Raw genomic sequence first — 15,044 nt, forward strand, 5'->3', positions numbered from 1 at the left:
GCCACTGCGCCTCATTTTACTTTTACACATATTTTTTAAAGGCTCTGCTGACTATTCAAATGAAATATTCTATTAAGATAAAAAGCACAAAGGCTATAGAAAAGTATTATATTTTCCTTTGTCGGACTGGGGTGGGGGTGGTCAGCGAACGGACGGGGGGGAGGGGACCAGTCAGCTGTCACCTCCTCCATCATCACTATCAGCAGCAGCAGCAGCAGCAGCATCATCAGCTCATTGGATCTGATGTATCTGTTTGAGCCGCTCCAACCCCCAAATAAAGTGACATTTTCTTAACCCACCCCAGCCCCACCCATGGGTCCCACGGGTTACCCCTATCAATGATCTATGATCTGTGATCATAGATGATCAATAATGACAATCACGGCCACGTCCCTAAATCGCTTTATCCCTTGGAGGTAACTCAATGGAAATGTGACATTCCTGCCAGTCCGCTGAAATGAAGCATCGAAACTGTGTGAACGCGGGATTTGGTTACGTCTCAGGACGGGTACACGGACCTGGCCCACATCAGTGTTACATGTTTACGCCAGCAGCGCCGGAATTTAATGGAATGGAACAAGTAAAAAAAAAATCACGGGGGTATATGTCCTCTGATATGTCTAAACCTTTTGGAATTAATAATAGTAAATAAATCCATTTAAATATAAAAAGCCTCATAATTGAATAATTAATTATAAGTAATCACATTTTTGAATAAAGGAATGAGAAAAAAAAAAAAAAAATCTATTAGTTGTTTCATTAAGTCTACCCCATTCAGTGAAGTTCACTGGTTCAGTTTGTCCAGCTCCACTGTCATCCGGATGCCGATGCATGGACACACTCCACACTATAGATGAATACTGTGATTTTTTTTTGTTCTGATTTGCTGTATTTGATTCAAAGTATGTCAAACTAGTATGATGATTGGTGTAACAGTTTTTTCCGAACATAACTCTGTTCACCTCAGTCAGTTGTATGTCTGTTTTAATAGAATAGTCGGTTGTTACAGTCTGGAAAGGGGAAAGCTGCCATGACTGTGTCTGATGAAAAATAATGATTAAATAATGTAAATTATTGAATAACGATTGAAAATAAAAATTATAGTAATGTTGTGTAGTGAGTTTTGAGGCGCATATGGATGCCAAATGCTAGTTAAGAGGTGAACTTCAGTCACACATTACACGGTAATGTGGTGACCAAAGTTACTATTAGCATCCGTTTTATTAGCTAACATGCTATGCTAAGCTATATGATGGTCATATAACAGGGCTGCAGACGAACAGTCTAAAACTGTGAAAGTAAAAAAAAAGCTGAACGTGGATTAATGTCTGAAAACTATGATCGTCACCAAATTTTGTGTGAACATATCTAATCATGTCAACTCTCACCACTCCTAAAATCAAAATGAAAACCCTAATATTATGGATGTTGTCCTGTTAAGCTTTATCAGGCGCACATTAGAGAAAAAGCTTAAAGTAGTTTCATGTCAGAAAACAGCGGCGGATCAACAGATTACAGATGGACTTGTTATTCTTATTCTATTCTATTGTTAAAGGTTACTTATCATTACCATTTATTAGATGGATTTTTCATATTTAAGATACACGCACACAGACAAACAGACAGACAATTTATTAAATAAATTTGTTGATGATTGATCGCAGTTTTTGGACATTAAGGGCCAGATCTATGAAGACCATAATTTGAGTGTAGTAATTTGCTTGCACAATTTTGCGTGTGGGGCTGGACTGTGGTTTGAGGGTGATTTACAAAGATTGCGCAAATAACAACAGGTGCAAAGTCTTGCAGACCGCCCTATTTAAATAAGGGTTTTGTGTGCGCTACTGGAGACAATACACTGTAGAAACTGCTGTGGGGTACACTGGCACTAATGGTAACAGTGCGCTGAATGATCCAGACACATGGAAATGTAACGTTGGAGGAGTTTAGTCATAGAAGGTATTGCATGACTCATTCATGCATTCATTTTTCATTTTAAAGGTGTGTGGGTGTGGGTGTGTGTGGGTGTGTGTGGGGGGGGTTGGATTGAATATACTGTATTTACATTTTCGCCTCCCAGCACACACACAATTGCGTTGTTACATATTCATTCAATCTGTTATTGTCAAGCCTGCCTCCAGACGATAGTCTGGTTTGTCTGTCTTTTATGTTGTCTGTCATTTCCTGTTTTATTTTGTTAAGTTTCCCTCGTGTGTCTTGTCTGGTGTCTTTGCTTCCTTTCCCTGATTGTGTCCACCGGCTCTTGATTACCTGACTCCGCCCTAATTTGTTCCACCTATGTCTCATTGTCTTCCCTCCCTTTTGTGTATGTAAGCCCTGTCTTTCCCCTTGTTTGTCGCCAGTTCGTATCGCCTTGTGTGTTACCTACCAGCGTTTTTTGGATCCTGTCTGTCTGTATGACCCGGTTTGCCATCTCTGTTTTTTGCCTGTTTGCCTGATCCCTGTCTGTACTTCAGCCTTCTTCTGACTCATCGTGTGTTCGACCTATATGCCTGTTTTTACGGTACATGAGCTAGCCTGATCCCTGTGTCCTGTTGCCTGTCTGACTGCCTACCCGTGTATGACCTGGTTCTGCCATTGACCTCCCTCTGCTTCTCCCCAGTCGGGATACCGACGAGTTCTACCGAACCGGACGGTGGGTTTTCGTCTTCGGTCCGGCGTACTCACCCGGAGAAGAACCCAGTGACCATTATCCTCAAGATTTTGTACTTTATCATTTTCATTGAACTGTCAGTGAGCTTGGTGTTTATTAAACACTGTGAACTTTTCAGTCTGTCTCTGGGTCGTGCATCTGGGTTCAGTTTTCGTACTCTGAGCATTACAGTTATGTCATTTATGCGCTCTTCCCACTGTCACATACTCAAAGGCAGCTATTGGCTTACCTGAAAAATTATTTGAAAAAATATTCACTCTGTTTGTGTCTATTTTACATTATAGGTGCTGTGAGAAAATGTGGCTCCACCAGATCCGCCACCATTGGAGTCAGCAGCTAGAAGATGGTTTGGACGGAGCAGACGTCAGGAGAGGGAGAGAGGCGTCAACGCTGAGCCAGGCATTAAGTTTTTGTTTTCGGGCTTTTCCAGTCAGTTTGACAGTCACTTAAGTTTTTGTCCCAATTGTCATGATCTGTGCCTGTGTGGCCCTCAGCTCCTCCCTCTCTGCATCTCCTCATTTACCCATTATCTGACTCACCTGCTGGCGCTGCGTGGCTGCAGCCAATCACCTCCCAGCCTATTTAAGGCTTAGGTTTGCAGCCATGCAGCGCTGGTCCATTCGTCTCCATCACCCACTCCATAACCTGGACATTCATCCATCTTCCTCTACGGACTCTGACCCAGGTTTTGTGTTTTCCGTTGATTAGTTTTCATTTATGTTTAATAAACTTGTGGTTTTTTTTCCCTTCAGTACCGTGCACTTGAGTCCTCTCATTTCCCCCATTGTGACAGAATGGACCAGCCATACCTGGACTCAGCCGGTACTGAAGGGACCCGTTTTTTCGTCTCTCCGTGTTTTAGTTTTTTATCTCTGGTTTCGTTCGCCTTTCCTTAGTTCTCTTCTGTACCGTCGCTCTGCGCTTCCTTGCCCCATATCCGGCTTTTCCGAGACTTACCTTTGTCTCCACCCTTGCCCTCAGCGCCGGTGGCTCGGTCTCCTCCATGCCGGTTGGTTCGGGAGGTCCCGGAGCCGGGTGCACACCCCGGTTTTTTCTCCCAGTGCATCTCTGTCCCCTGTTTGTTTCCTGCCTTGTATTACCAGCGTTCCCATGTCATGTGGGGCCCCGGACCATGTGGAGTCCGGGCTCTCCTCCCGTGTTGTTTTTCCGGTGCGTCTCTGTCTCTCGTCCGTTTCCTGCCTCGTGTTTCCAGCGTCCTGTTCCATGTGTGGACCTGGGTCTTCGTGGTGTCCGGGTTCTTCTCTTATGTCTTTTCCTTCGTGTGTCTAATGGTTTCAGTGAGTTCATTAGTTCTGATCTGTCTGTCCATGTTAGTTTGTTTGTTCTGCCTGTTTTATTCGTTCCTCCCGGTCTCTCTCTGTCAGTGTGTGTGTATTTCTCAGTGGGTGTGAATTTTTTAGTCAATGTGTGTTTATTGCAGTCCATGTGTGTTATATGTTCCCTGTGTTTCTTCAGCCTCCATGTTTTATGCCATCGGTACTTTGACTAGTAGTTTTGTCATTTGTTTTCCATTCATGAGATTTCTATTTTCTTGTCTCGTTATTTCTTGACCTTTGGCCTGCTTCATGTTCTCTGTTTTTTGTTTTTCTTCCTCCTGCGTTCCTTATGTTGTCTGTTGTAGAGCTTTTGTCCCCTATCATTTCAGTTCGCTTGTCATTTCTCCTGGTCCTTCATTTCTCTTTAGCTTGTGTGGTTAGCTCATGTGTTTAGCTTGTGTCATAGTTTATATTTTTTAGTTTTTGTCTTTAACTCATGCCTTCAGTCTCTGTCTTCAGTCTCTGTCTTTATACTCTGTCTGCAGTTTCTGTCTGCAGTTTCATCTTTTCCCCTGCAGTTCAACTTTTCCCCTGCAGTTCATCTTTGTTTCTCTGCAATTCAGCCTTTTTCTCCTACAGTTCAGTTTCTGTCTCTGCAGTTCAGTCCTTTTCCCCTGCAGTTCAGCTCTGTTTCTTCGCAGCTCATATCTTCAGTTTTTCCCATCTATTCAGGTCTTCTCCTAAGTTCTTCTCTTCACTTTGCCCCTTTTCCTCTTTTTTCGGTTCAGTTCTTCTCCTCAGATCAGTTTCTCCTTAGTTCAGTTCTTCAGTTCCATTTCATCCTTCTCTTCAGTTCAGTACTGTAGATTGTCTCTCTGCCTGTCCGTGTCTCTGTGCCTGTCTGCCCATGTCCCACTGCCTGGCCTCAGTCCCCTTTTCCTTAGTACTACCCGGAGGCTAGTACGCCGTCTGGTAGTTTCCCCCCTTGAAGTCCGGTCCGTCCATCCGTGCAGTGTTCCTGAAGTCCGGTTCTGTCCGTCCGGTTCCGTCCGTCCGCGCAGCGTTCCTGAAGTCCGGTTCTGTCCGTCCGCGCAGCGTTCCTGAAGTCCGGTTCCGTCCGGCAGCGTTCCTGAAGTCCGGTTCCGTCCGGCTGCGTTCCTGAAGTCCGGTTCCGTCCGGCAGCGTTCCTGAAGTTCAGTTCCGTCCGGCAGCTTTGTGTTTCCCCGTCTCGGTCTTGCTCTTCGTGTTCCCCTGTCTCAGTCTCACTTTTTGTGTTCCCCCGTCTCGGTCTCGCTTTTCGTGTTCCCCTCAGCCCAGTCTCAGAGTCCGTAGTCCTGTCAGCCTTGTCTCAGTCAGCCAGAGTCATGGGTCCAGCCATAGTCCAATTCCAGTTGATGTCTGTAGTCCAGTCATAGTCCGGTCTGCCTTGTCTCAGTCAGAGTCATGAGTCCAGCCATAATTCAGTTCCAGTCAACATCCTTAATCCAGCTAGAGTCCTGTCTGCCACAGCCCTGGAGGTCCACAAACCAGGGGATTTTTCTATGTCCTGTTTCGGAGGGTTTTTCACGTCCTGGTCTGGAGGTTTCTCCATGGCCCGGTCCGGAGGGGTTACAACATCCTGGTCTGGAGGTTTTTCCACGTCCTGGCCCGAGGTTCTTCAGCCCATCTACCTAGAGGCTCATCACGCCGTTCCATCAGGAGGTTCTTCTGCTGTCTGCCCTGTGGTTCTTCAGCCAGTCTACCCGGAGGCTCTTCACGCCGTTCCACCGGGAGGTGCTTCAGCCTGTCCGCCCTGGGGTTCTTCAGCCTGTCTGCCCTGAGGTTCTTCAGCCAGTCTACCCGGAGGCTCTTCACGCCGTTCCACTTGGAGGCTCTTCAGCCTGCCTGCCCGGAGGTGCTTCATGCTGTTCCACCAGGAGGTTCTTCTATCTGCCCTGAGGTTCTTCGGCCTGTCTGCCCGGAGGCTCTTCAGCCGTCTGCCCTGTGGCTTTCCATGCCATTCCAGCGGGAGACTTTCCACACCGTTCCGCCGGGGAGGTTTTTCACACCCCGTTGCCAGGATGCCCCCTTTGCCCGGATCCCCTCTACACTCCAGGATGCCCTGGTCTCTGTAGGGGCTTTTCATATCTCTGGGGACGTCAGGAGCCATCCCTTGAGGGGGGGGTCCTGTCATGATCTGTGCCTGTGTGGCCCTCAGCTCCTCCCTCTCTGCATCTCCTCATTTACCCATTATCTGACTCACCTGCTGGCGCTGCGTGGCTGCAGCCAATCACCTCCCAGCCTATTTAAGGCTTAGGTTTGCAGCCATGCAGCGCTGGTCCATTCGTCTCCATCACCCACTCCATAACCCAGACATTCATCCATCTTCCTCTACGGACTCTGACCCAGGTTTTGTGTTTTCCGTTGATTAGTTTTCATTTATGTTTAATAAACTTGTTTTTTTTTTTTTCCCTTCAGTACCGTGCACTTGAGTCCTCTCATTTCCCCCGTTGTGACACCAATTTGCTGTGTTCTATCAGTTGTTTAAATTTTTTCATCATGTGTTTGTTAATATGGCCAAGCGTTAAATAAAACTGTTTCATCTACATGGACTGGTTCTTGATTGAAGATCTAGTTGTACAGACAAACACAATGATTCAGACTAAAAAGTAAGCCAAGTTAAACAGATACATAGACTACATCCTTGATTCAGCTTCATACATTCATTTGCATATAGAAATTTTTGGTCTTAATTTTTCCACAGTCAGGTATTAGCCCCTGCAAATTCATGACCTGTCTAGACTGATCTGATCTTGGTATTTTGCATATAGTCTAAACAACGACAACAGATATTAGGCCAGTTAATGATGATAGTTATGGTGATAATAATAACAACAATAATAATTCCATACATAACCCAGAGAGCAAAGAGATGCTGGTATAAGCAATGTTTCTGTGCTGCTGATTTATAGATGATTTTTTCATGCGGACTGACAGTATGTAATACAGAGTGCTTTTATTGTGAAGGCAGGAAGTGTGTTATGTGTGTAAAAACACAGGTTGTTCATGCTGGTGTTGAAGACAGTGCTGTGAGGAAATAAAATGCCTCCAAAGTTAAAACTGTCATCCTTTTTACACATCATGCCGTCAGGGCTCATCTTCCAGACGCTCGGTTACACTGGGACAGATCTGGAACAGAATCGCTGACCGATTCGGCCCGAAACCATTTGGCGGATCTGGCCCGGTGTCCAAATGCACATCGGGCCAAAACAGGTACTGCTCCGCAAAACGGATCTTCTACAGGGCTAACGGGTCTCGCACCAATCTGGCAAACGGGTCTGAAATGCATCTGGAATGCGGGAGACTCCAGCACAATGGAGATGGGCCAGAGCTGGACCGCTTCTGTAGAAGATCTGTTTCACGGAGCAGTACCCGTTTTGGCCTGATGTGCGTTTGGACACCGGGCCAGATCCATCAAACGGTTTCGGCCCATGTCGGGGTGCGATTCTGTTCCAGATCCGTCCCAGTATCTCTTTGCTATTTGGGACGGAACTGGGCCAGAGCTGGACCACTTCTGTAGAAGATCCGTTTGGCGGAGCCGTACCTGTTTTGGCCCGATGTGCATTTGGACAATGGGCCAGATCCGCCAAACGGTTTCGGGCCGAATCGGTCAGCGATTCTGTTCCAGATCCGTCCCAGTGTCTCTTTGCTATCTGGGTACTATCTGTAATGGTAGGCAAGTCAAAGTGCATTTTGATATTATCACTTTTATTATTAAAAGTTTTATATATATATATATATATATATATATATATATATATATATATATATATATATATATATATATTAGACCTGTAACGGTACACGTACTGAACCGTTTCAGTACACACCTGTTCGGTTCGGTACACAGCTGTGGTATGGTGAGAAAAAGAAAAAGGAACGAAAGACGTCGTTCGATGCAGTTCGGATGCAATCCGCGCAAGTTTCACACGGACATATTGAAGGACGCACACATTGACCCGAAATACCAAATAGCAGCTGATATAAGGTTAAAAAAAAAAAAAATAAAATATGGTGTGAACCTGGAAGGAAGAGACTGGAGACCCTCCACCATCAGTACAGTCCAGTTTGGATCAGTTCAGGTTCAGGTGAAAGACAACAACGAGGAAACAGACGTTAATAAGACGGACGTTGTTGGGCCCCTATGAACTACGGTAGTTCTAAAACACTTACACTAGCTCTGTCTGTTTGTCTGTCTGTCTGTCTGTCTGTCTGTCTATCATGCATGCTGTATAATAGAGGAATAAATAGAACACTGAAAGTATATAAAGTTTCACTTTCGTTTCACGACAGCGTTCGTTACATTAGTTATAGACCGCACCCCCAGGTATATAACTGTGCAAAAAAAAAAAAAAAAAATCCCCCGTGCACACAGGCACACAGAAATACACACAGTGTTCTAAACAGTTTGTTGTCTGTCCTAAAATACATAATTTGGTTCATTGTGTTGTCAATGTTTCTCTTCAGTTTGTTTAAACAGAATACCAGTTTGTCCTCCTGTTAATGTTGCACTTGATGTGGAATTTTTATGTTATTTTTATGCAGAATGTGAACTGACAGAACTGTGATTAGATTTTTCTTGTTTGTTTGAAACTACCTTTCAGGGAAAAGTGCAATACTAATGTTTAAAATACATTTAGTAATATTAATAATTTATTTTATTTTCTATTTGATTTATAACAGCAGAATTATATTATTCCTGTTTTTCTGTATTCTATTGTCTCCAAAAATTGGGGGGAAAATGTTAAAACATTCATAAATGCATTAATAGACATTTTGAGGGGTTTTCTTTCTTCCCGTACCGAACCGAAAGAAAAACGAACCGAGGCTTTGAAAACCGAAAATGTACCAAACCGAAAATTTTGTCTACCGTTACAGGCCTAATATATATATATATATATATATATATATATATATATATATATATATATATATATATATATATATATATATATATATATATGATCACTTTTAAAAGTACTTTTTTTAATTTGAATTTTCCATTCTTTTCCACTATTTCTTATTGAGGTCATTGAGTCTAATTCCACCTCCAGCAGAAACAACAGTAACATGATGAAACCCTGATGACTCACTACTAATTAAGTATTAATATCACATTAAAATATACATATCAGTGTTTATTTTAGTAGATACTCATACATTTTCAACTTATACAAGCATTGACGCATTTTTCCTGTGGACAAAGTGTTTTTATTGGCTCACCGGCCAATTGGCAATGAACTATTATGTAGGCACTGTGTCCAGCATTGTCACTGTCTTCTTTAGCTTTTCTTCAAACATCTTCTCTGATGAAACTACTGGTTGGATTCTTTTTTCTTTTTTTTATTATGTAGCTTCCTTGGGACATTGTCTACACATTCTATTCACAATTTTGAGAAATTCGGATTTAAAATTTTTAACAAATATTTGAAATATTAAAAATTTGCCTTTACTTATAATGGTCCATATTTTGATGGCTTTTAACATGGAAATGCTTAGAGATGGAAAGTCATATATGAACTTTCATTTAATTACTTGAGTTCTATTCCGGTGAAAGTACCACCCACTTCTGTTGGGAGATTGCTAACTAACATACTAACTAACACTAACATAGCGGCAGAACCTAACAACCTCGCAAATTCAACTTGTTATTGAGTCTTGACAGAACATGCCGGTAAGATACAGGGACATTCCTCCTATTTTTATTTGTCAGAATGGTATTTAATACATCCACAATAACACTCTTATTAATAGCTATTTCTGATAGATTATTCTTGGCAAAACTACATTTAAGATGAGAAATAAAAATCTTAAATTACTAAATGTAGCAGGAATAAGTATGAACTTTAACCTTTAAAGACTTAAACATAGTTAGGCATGCTATTGACCATGACCAAAGCATCTGCTGATCTAAAATATTTAATAATTTTCAAACTGCTAATCCTATATCTATATCGATAGATCGATAGATCGATAGATAGATAGATAGATAGATAGATAGATAGATAGATAGATAGATAGATAGATAGATAGATAGATAGATAGATAGATAGATAGATAGATAGATAGATAGATAGATAGATAGATAGATAGATAGATAGATAGATGATTATTTGCTAAATGTAGAGGATAATATTTTAATACATGGTGATAAATCAAGGATAAATGTAGAGGAAAATGATTTTGAAGTCAGACAAATATAGTTTTAGGTCTGTAAGGGTTGAGTATCCACTTGAGAATCCCCTCTTTGATCCTGGATGCTTTCTTCTGTGTAATATGTGAATAATATAGATTTTCTCTGTTAATGTTCATAGGTAGTAGGTTGAAATTCTGACTTGGAGGAACTTGATCTGAAATAGTCATGGATTCCTGCTGTTACATATCAGAAGGTCTTACCAAACCACCTCCTGCTGGTCTCAGATCTGAACCCTGACATGCTGTCATCACAGCTCATTCATAAAATTTCACGATGACATTATCATGTGTTGATCCTGTGAAGAGTCGTCTTTTTGAGAAGTAGGAGTCTGGAAGTGATGGATGAGAGGCGACAGATTAACACCACATGTCAGTCTGGAAATAAAACATGTCACGTGACTGAGAGTCATTAACGACTGTATAATAACAGCAAATTGTGATGGTTTGTACATTATTTGCGGCAGCAGGAAACGACACTGAAAAAACATTATAACACAAGGTGAAGCTACAGGAAGACAGAAACAAAGGAACAACGGTAGGTTATGATACTGTTTGTTCATTTATAATATGAAGGTTTTGTTCAGTTTGAGAATGTTTCTGTTAGACGATAGAAATTAAAAAAAAAAATGGTTGATTTTATTTCAGTGCAATAAGACTATTTTAATGCGTTTCATTTATTCCTTGATGCTCGTTTTGTGATTTTCTGCTCTTAATTCTCTTTTTTATCTGTGTGTCTGATCTCAGCAGAGCTAAATGTGCTTTATAAATAACCTGACTTGACTACTGTAGATATGAAGGAGAGGCAAAAAGTTCTCAGACAAATGTAATAAAAAAGTTTATTGATCAAATAACAAAATTATTTTTCTACAAGCTCCATTAGAGTCCAAACACTTTTGCAATCTACAGGGGTTGGACAAAATAATGGAAACACCTTAAAAAATCAACAAAATATAATTTAATATGGTGTAGGTCCGCCTTTTGAGGCAATTACAGCCTCAATTCTCCGAGGTATTGATTCATACAACTTGTGAATTGTTTCCAAAGGAATTTTAAGCCATTCTTCAGTTAGAATACCCTCCAACTCTTTTAGAGACGATGGCGGTGGAAATCGACGTCTTACTTGAATCTCTGAAACTGACCATAAATGCTCAATAATGTTGAGGTCTGGGGACTGTGCCGGCCATACGAGATGCTCAACTTCATTAGAATGTTCCTCATGCCATTCTTTAACAATTCTAGCTGTATGGATTGGGGCATTATCATCTTGAGGTGAAGGTGTTTCCATTATTTTGTCCAACCCCTGTATGTTTCCATCAGTAGATTCTTTCTTTGTAGAATTGCTGGGGCTGTCTTTGACATAGTCTTTGTTTTTGACATTTGTCTGAGAACTTTTTGACTCTCTCTTGTATAGTTTCATTTTTGACACATCTTGTGCTCTCTCAAGTTATTTTTTTATTATTTATATTTTATATTTATATTATTTATACTTCAGTGATGGCTCTTGTCACAATGCTTGTGCTGACATTGATTTCTCACTGCTGGAGTGCACCTCATGTGAGTCAGAGCTGGAAAAATCATTTCATGTTTCAACTTAATTAAATCACTTTCAATTTAATGCATCAATTTGTTTCTCACTTATGTTTTCCAGCGGAGAAACTGGACCCCTCAGGCTATACTGTATCTAAAAGGAGCACGTAAGACATCACAGAGAACACATAGCAATTATGAATCATGTTCTTATTAAAATACAAATGTTGATATTTTGTCTGTTTTTCTAAACAGAAGGACATCGTTCAATATTAGAGCGAAGCAGTAGAGATGAAGGGGAAACTTTACAAGTAGGTGAGTCAGAAACATCTCCATAATGGTGAAATGTCAAAAAATGAATTGAATGAATGAATCTATTTTTAAAAGAAAAGAAATGACCACTGCATTGGCTGCATAACTACTCAGACGTATTTAAATTTTTCTTCTCTGTGGAAATTTTAACCAAAATAATTTCTCAAAACTACAGTAAATCAAACAATATAATGGAATCATGAAATACCCACTAAATTATCTATTTTAATCAGTTTGTGTTCTCTTTTTTATATTTTTCATGAAGAATTTTTTTTACAATTCTCTATTAGTGAAGAGAGATAAATGAGGAAAGTGCAGAGACATAAAAACTCATTCTTAAGAGATAATGTGTGATTTTTAGTTCAAAATAAGAGGTTTTCGTTCCAGGGGGCTCAACAGGACATTCAACCTGCATTTATTCTGCACTTATTTTTCATATGTCAAAAAGCAGGTTCAGATGATGAATAAATAAATATGCATCATAAGTATATATATATATATATATATATATATATATATATATATATATATATATATATATATATATATATATATATATATATATATGTGTGTGTGTGTGTGTGTGTGTGTGTGTGTGTGTGTGTGTGTGTGTGTGTGTGTATATATATATAGTATACATATATATATATATATATATATGTATACAGTATATATATATATATATATAAATATATATATATATATATATATATATATATAAATAAATATATATATATATATATATATATATATATATATATATATATATATACTATATATATATATATATATATATATATATATATAAAACCATGTTTACAGGAGCAATCGTTCAAGTAGAGCATGGTTTCAGGTTAAAATGTGAATAAAGTCAATACCTCAAGCTATAAAGGCTTGGGATAAACAAATTGAAACATTAGACAGGAAAGACAAACATTTACACCTTATGTGAGATTAAATATGAAAAACAGAAACCATATATTTTGCTTTATATGATCAGATGAAAGTAATAATAATAATAATAATAATAATAATAATCACAATCATACAGTTTAAAATGAAATGTATGATTTTCAATACCCAGACACCATGAAAATGCAAAAATAAAAATTAAATAAATGAAATTTTTTTAAAAACTGATCAAACAAAAAAGGCCACTGTCTCTCCTTGGTATATGTTTCAGTATCAGTTAATTCTGCCTGTACATGTTCTTATTTTTCTTATTTGTTTGTTTTTGTGCAGTCACTCTCAACCATGACAGTGATCCACAAGCTGGAACATCATCAGCTGCTTCCTCTTTTCTGGATCTTCTGCAGCAAATCATGGATGAAGGTAAAACTCTGCAACTATTAACAGACTTTGAAACCATCTGAGCCACTTTCAGTTTCTGTAAATGCATCTCTGTTTCCAGGTGGACACGATCCGTATGAGGAGCTGAATTACTTCTAAACCTGTTTTCAGTCGGTTTAAGAGTCGTCACTTGGACCCTCCTCTTCCCTGTTTCTGCTTTTGTTGCATTTTGTCTTATTCTTGTGTGCCTTTTGTTGCTTGGACTTCAGTGTTTAATTAAATGCTCCATATAAGGCCTCTGAGTTTCATTTCATCTAGACTGTCACACATCATTTTACAACTTGTTTAAAAGAAAAAAATAAAAGGTTTAATTAGCTCCGGGCAACAATTAAGCCATTCACACCACACAGTGATGAATTAACACCACAGTTATCACTCAAACATCATCACACTGTCAACCTGATGTTTGGGTTAAACGAAGGTCACAATCAGCCCAGTCGGACTCTATATTATGGTGTCCAATCTGAGAGTAAAACCTCTCCACAGGCATAAATTCAACCACGGCACCTTCATTTACAGTAAGATAAAAATTCTAACCATCCTGAACATTTTTCTTATACATGCTGCAAATAAATACACAAATATCAGTGCAAGAACCCCAGGTGCTTCAACCCAAACAGGATGGTGATTACTGTTGGACCTACAGCAGGAAATTGCCACAACCACAAGAGACAGTTTGAAATATTTTGGAACAGCTCTGATTCAGTCTAATGGGCTCTAATACAGAGGTTTACTATTCATAGAGTGTTATGCTCATATCTAGGAGTACATTTAGACAATTTACCACAACTTACCTTCAGAATGTGCAGGCTCAATAAGTGGTGTTGGCACAAGTTTAGAAAATGTGTCTTTTTTACATGTTCATCACTCCAAATTATGAACACGAGAAATTCTGGTTTGAGATTTGGAACCAGCCTGATTTGGTGAAGATCAGATGTTTTTCTTTTGTTGCTGTCCAGTGTCTTATGCACGATGTACCTGCTTTGTGTTATGAGAGCACATCTACTGGTCATTGGCTGTTTAATAATGAGAACTTAAAATAATATTAAACCAATCTCATTACGTCTGAATGTCAAGACAGAAAGCTGGCTTCAGACTGAGTTTTATGACAATATCAAACCAAATGATTCAGACAATGGAGCCCTCAACTCCATTAGAACTCTGACACTGGAAAGTTACTTCTGAAATTGCTTGAAATGGCATCTGTGTGGTTGACTTTAGAGAGGTGGAAGAAGTATTAAAATCCTTTACTCAATATTAAAACAAATGACTATTGTAAAGGTGATGCACATTGAGAACAGTGGACATCACTGTTGGATGTATAGATCTGTGTTGCATTGATCTGATTGACTGCTGTTCTAGTTGATACGGTTCATATGCATGGGAATATAAGTGATAGGGATCTAAATATTTTTTCTTTGACCATAACCTCTCCGTCAAAAGCATTTGCAGCAGCACTGTTTGCATTTATATTTGTTTTTTTGAAATTGTTACATCTTTTAGTTTTGTTTTAGAATTATTCCTGCTGTGATGTGCAGCACTGACTTATTACAAACATGTGCCAGATCCCTAATGTCGATCCTAATGAACCAACTCACCTCCAGAGTTGGATACCTGCAGCTTTCAGCCTGAATATCATCAGAATAAAACCAGAGTAAACTCACTTAATA

The 15,044-nt window shown here is 39.6% G+C and overlaps 1 protein-coding gene across 6 annotated transcripts; it reads left to right on the forward strand.

Moving 5' to 3' along the window:
- Positions 1-10,221: 10,221 nt before the first annotated feature.
- On the forward strand, positions 10,222-13,611 carry LOC115421262 (spexin-like). Of its 6 annotated transcripts, none has more exons than XM_030137062.1 (6): positions 10,222-10,724; positions 11,678-11,739; positions 11,834-11,879; positions 11,968-12,027; positions 13,267-13,356; positions 13,436-13,611. In XM_030137062.1, exons 2-6 carry the CDS (start codon positions 11,680-11,682, stop codon positions 13,471-13,473), a joined length of 294 nt encoding a protein of 97 aa, XP_029992922.1. In that variant the 5' UTR covers positions 10,222-10,724; positions 11,678-11,679; the 3' UTR covers positions 13,474-13,611. The 6 variants fall into 6 exon arrangements, with proteins under 6 accessions (XP_029992922.1, XP_029992923.1, XP_029992920.1 ...); XM_030137063.1 differs by having other exon boundaries at positions 10,222-10,720; XM_030137060.1 differs by having other exon boundaries at positions 10,224-10,720; positions 11,629-11,739.
- The last annotated feature ends 1,433 nt before the right edge of the window (positions 13,612-15,044 follow it).

Source organism: Sphaeramia orbicularis, chromosome 6 (genome assembly GCF_902148855.1).
Source record: "Sphaeramia orbicularis chromosome 6, fSphaOr1.1, whole genome shotgun sequence".
Lineage (NCBI taxonomy): Eukaryota > Metazoa > Chordata > Actinopteri > Kurtiformes > Apogonidae > Sphaeramia > Sphaeramia orbicularis.

Coding starts and splice junctions, on each gene's coding strand:
- LOC115421262 (XM_030137062.1), top strand. CDS start 11,680: ATGGCTCTTGTCACAATGCTTGTGCTGACATTGATTTCTCACTGCTGG. Junction 11,740..11,833: donor ACTGCTGGAGTGCACCTCAT/GTGAGTCAGAGC, acceptor TATGTTTTCCAG/CGGAGAAACTGGACCCCTCA. Junction 13,357..13,435: donor GCAGCAAATCATGGATGAAG/GTAAAACTCTGC, acceptor CTCTGTTTCCAG/GTGGACACGATCCGTATGAG.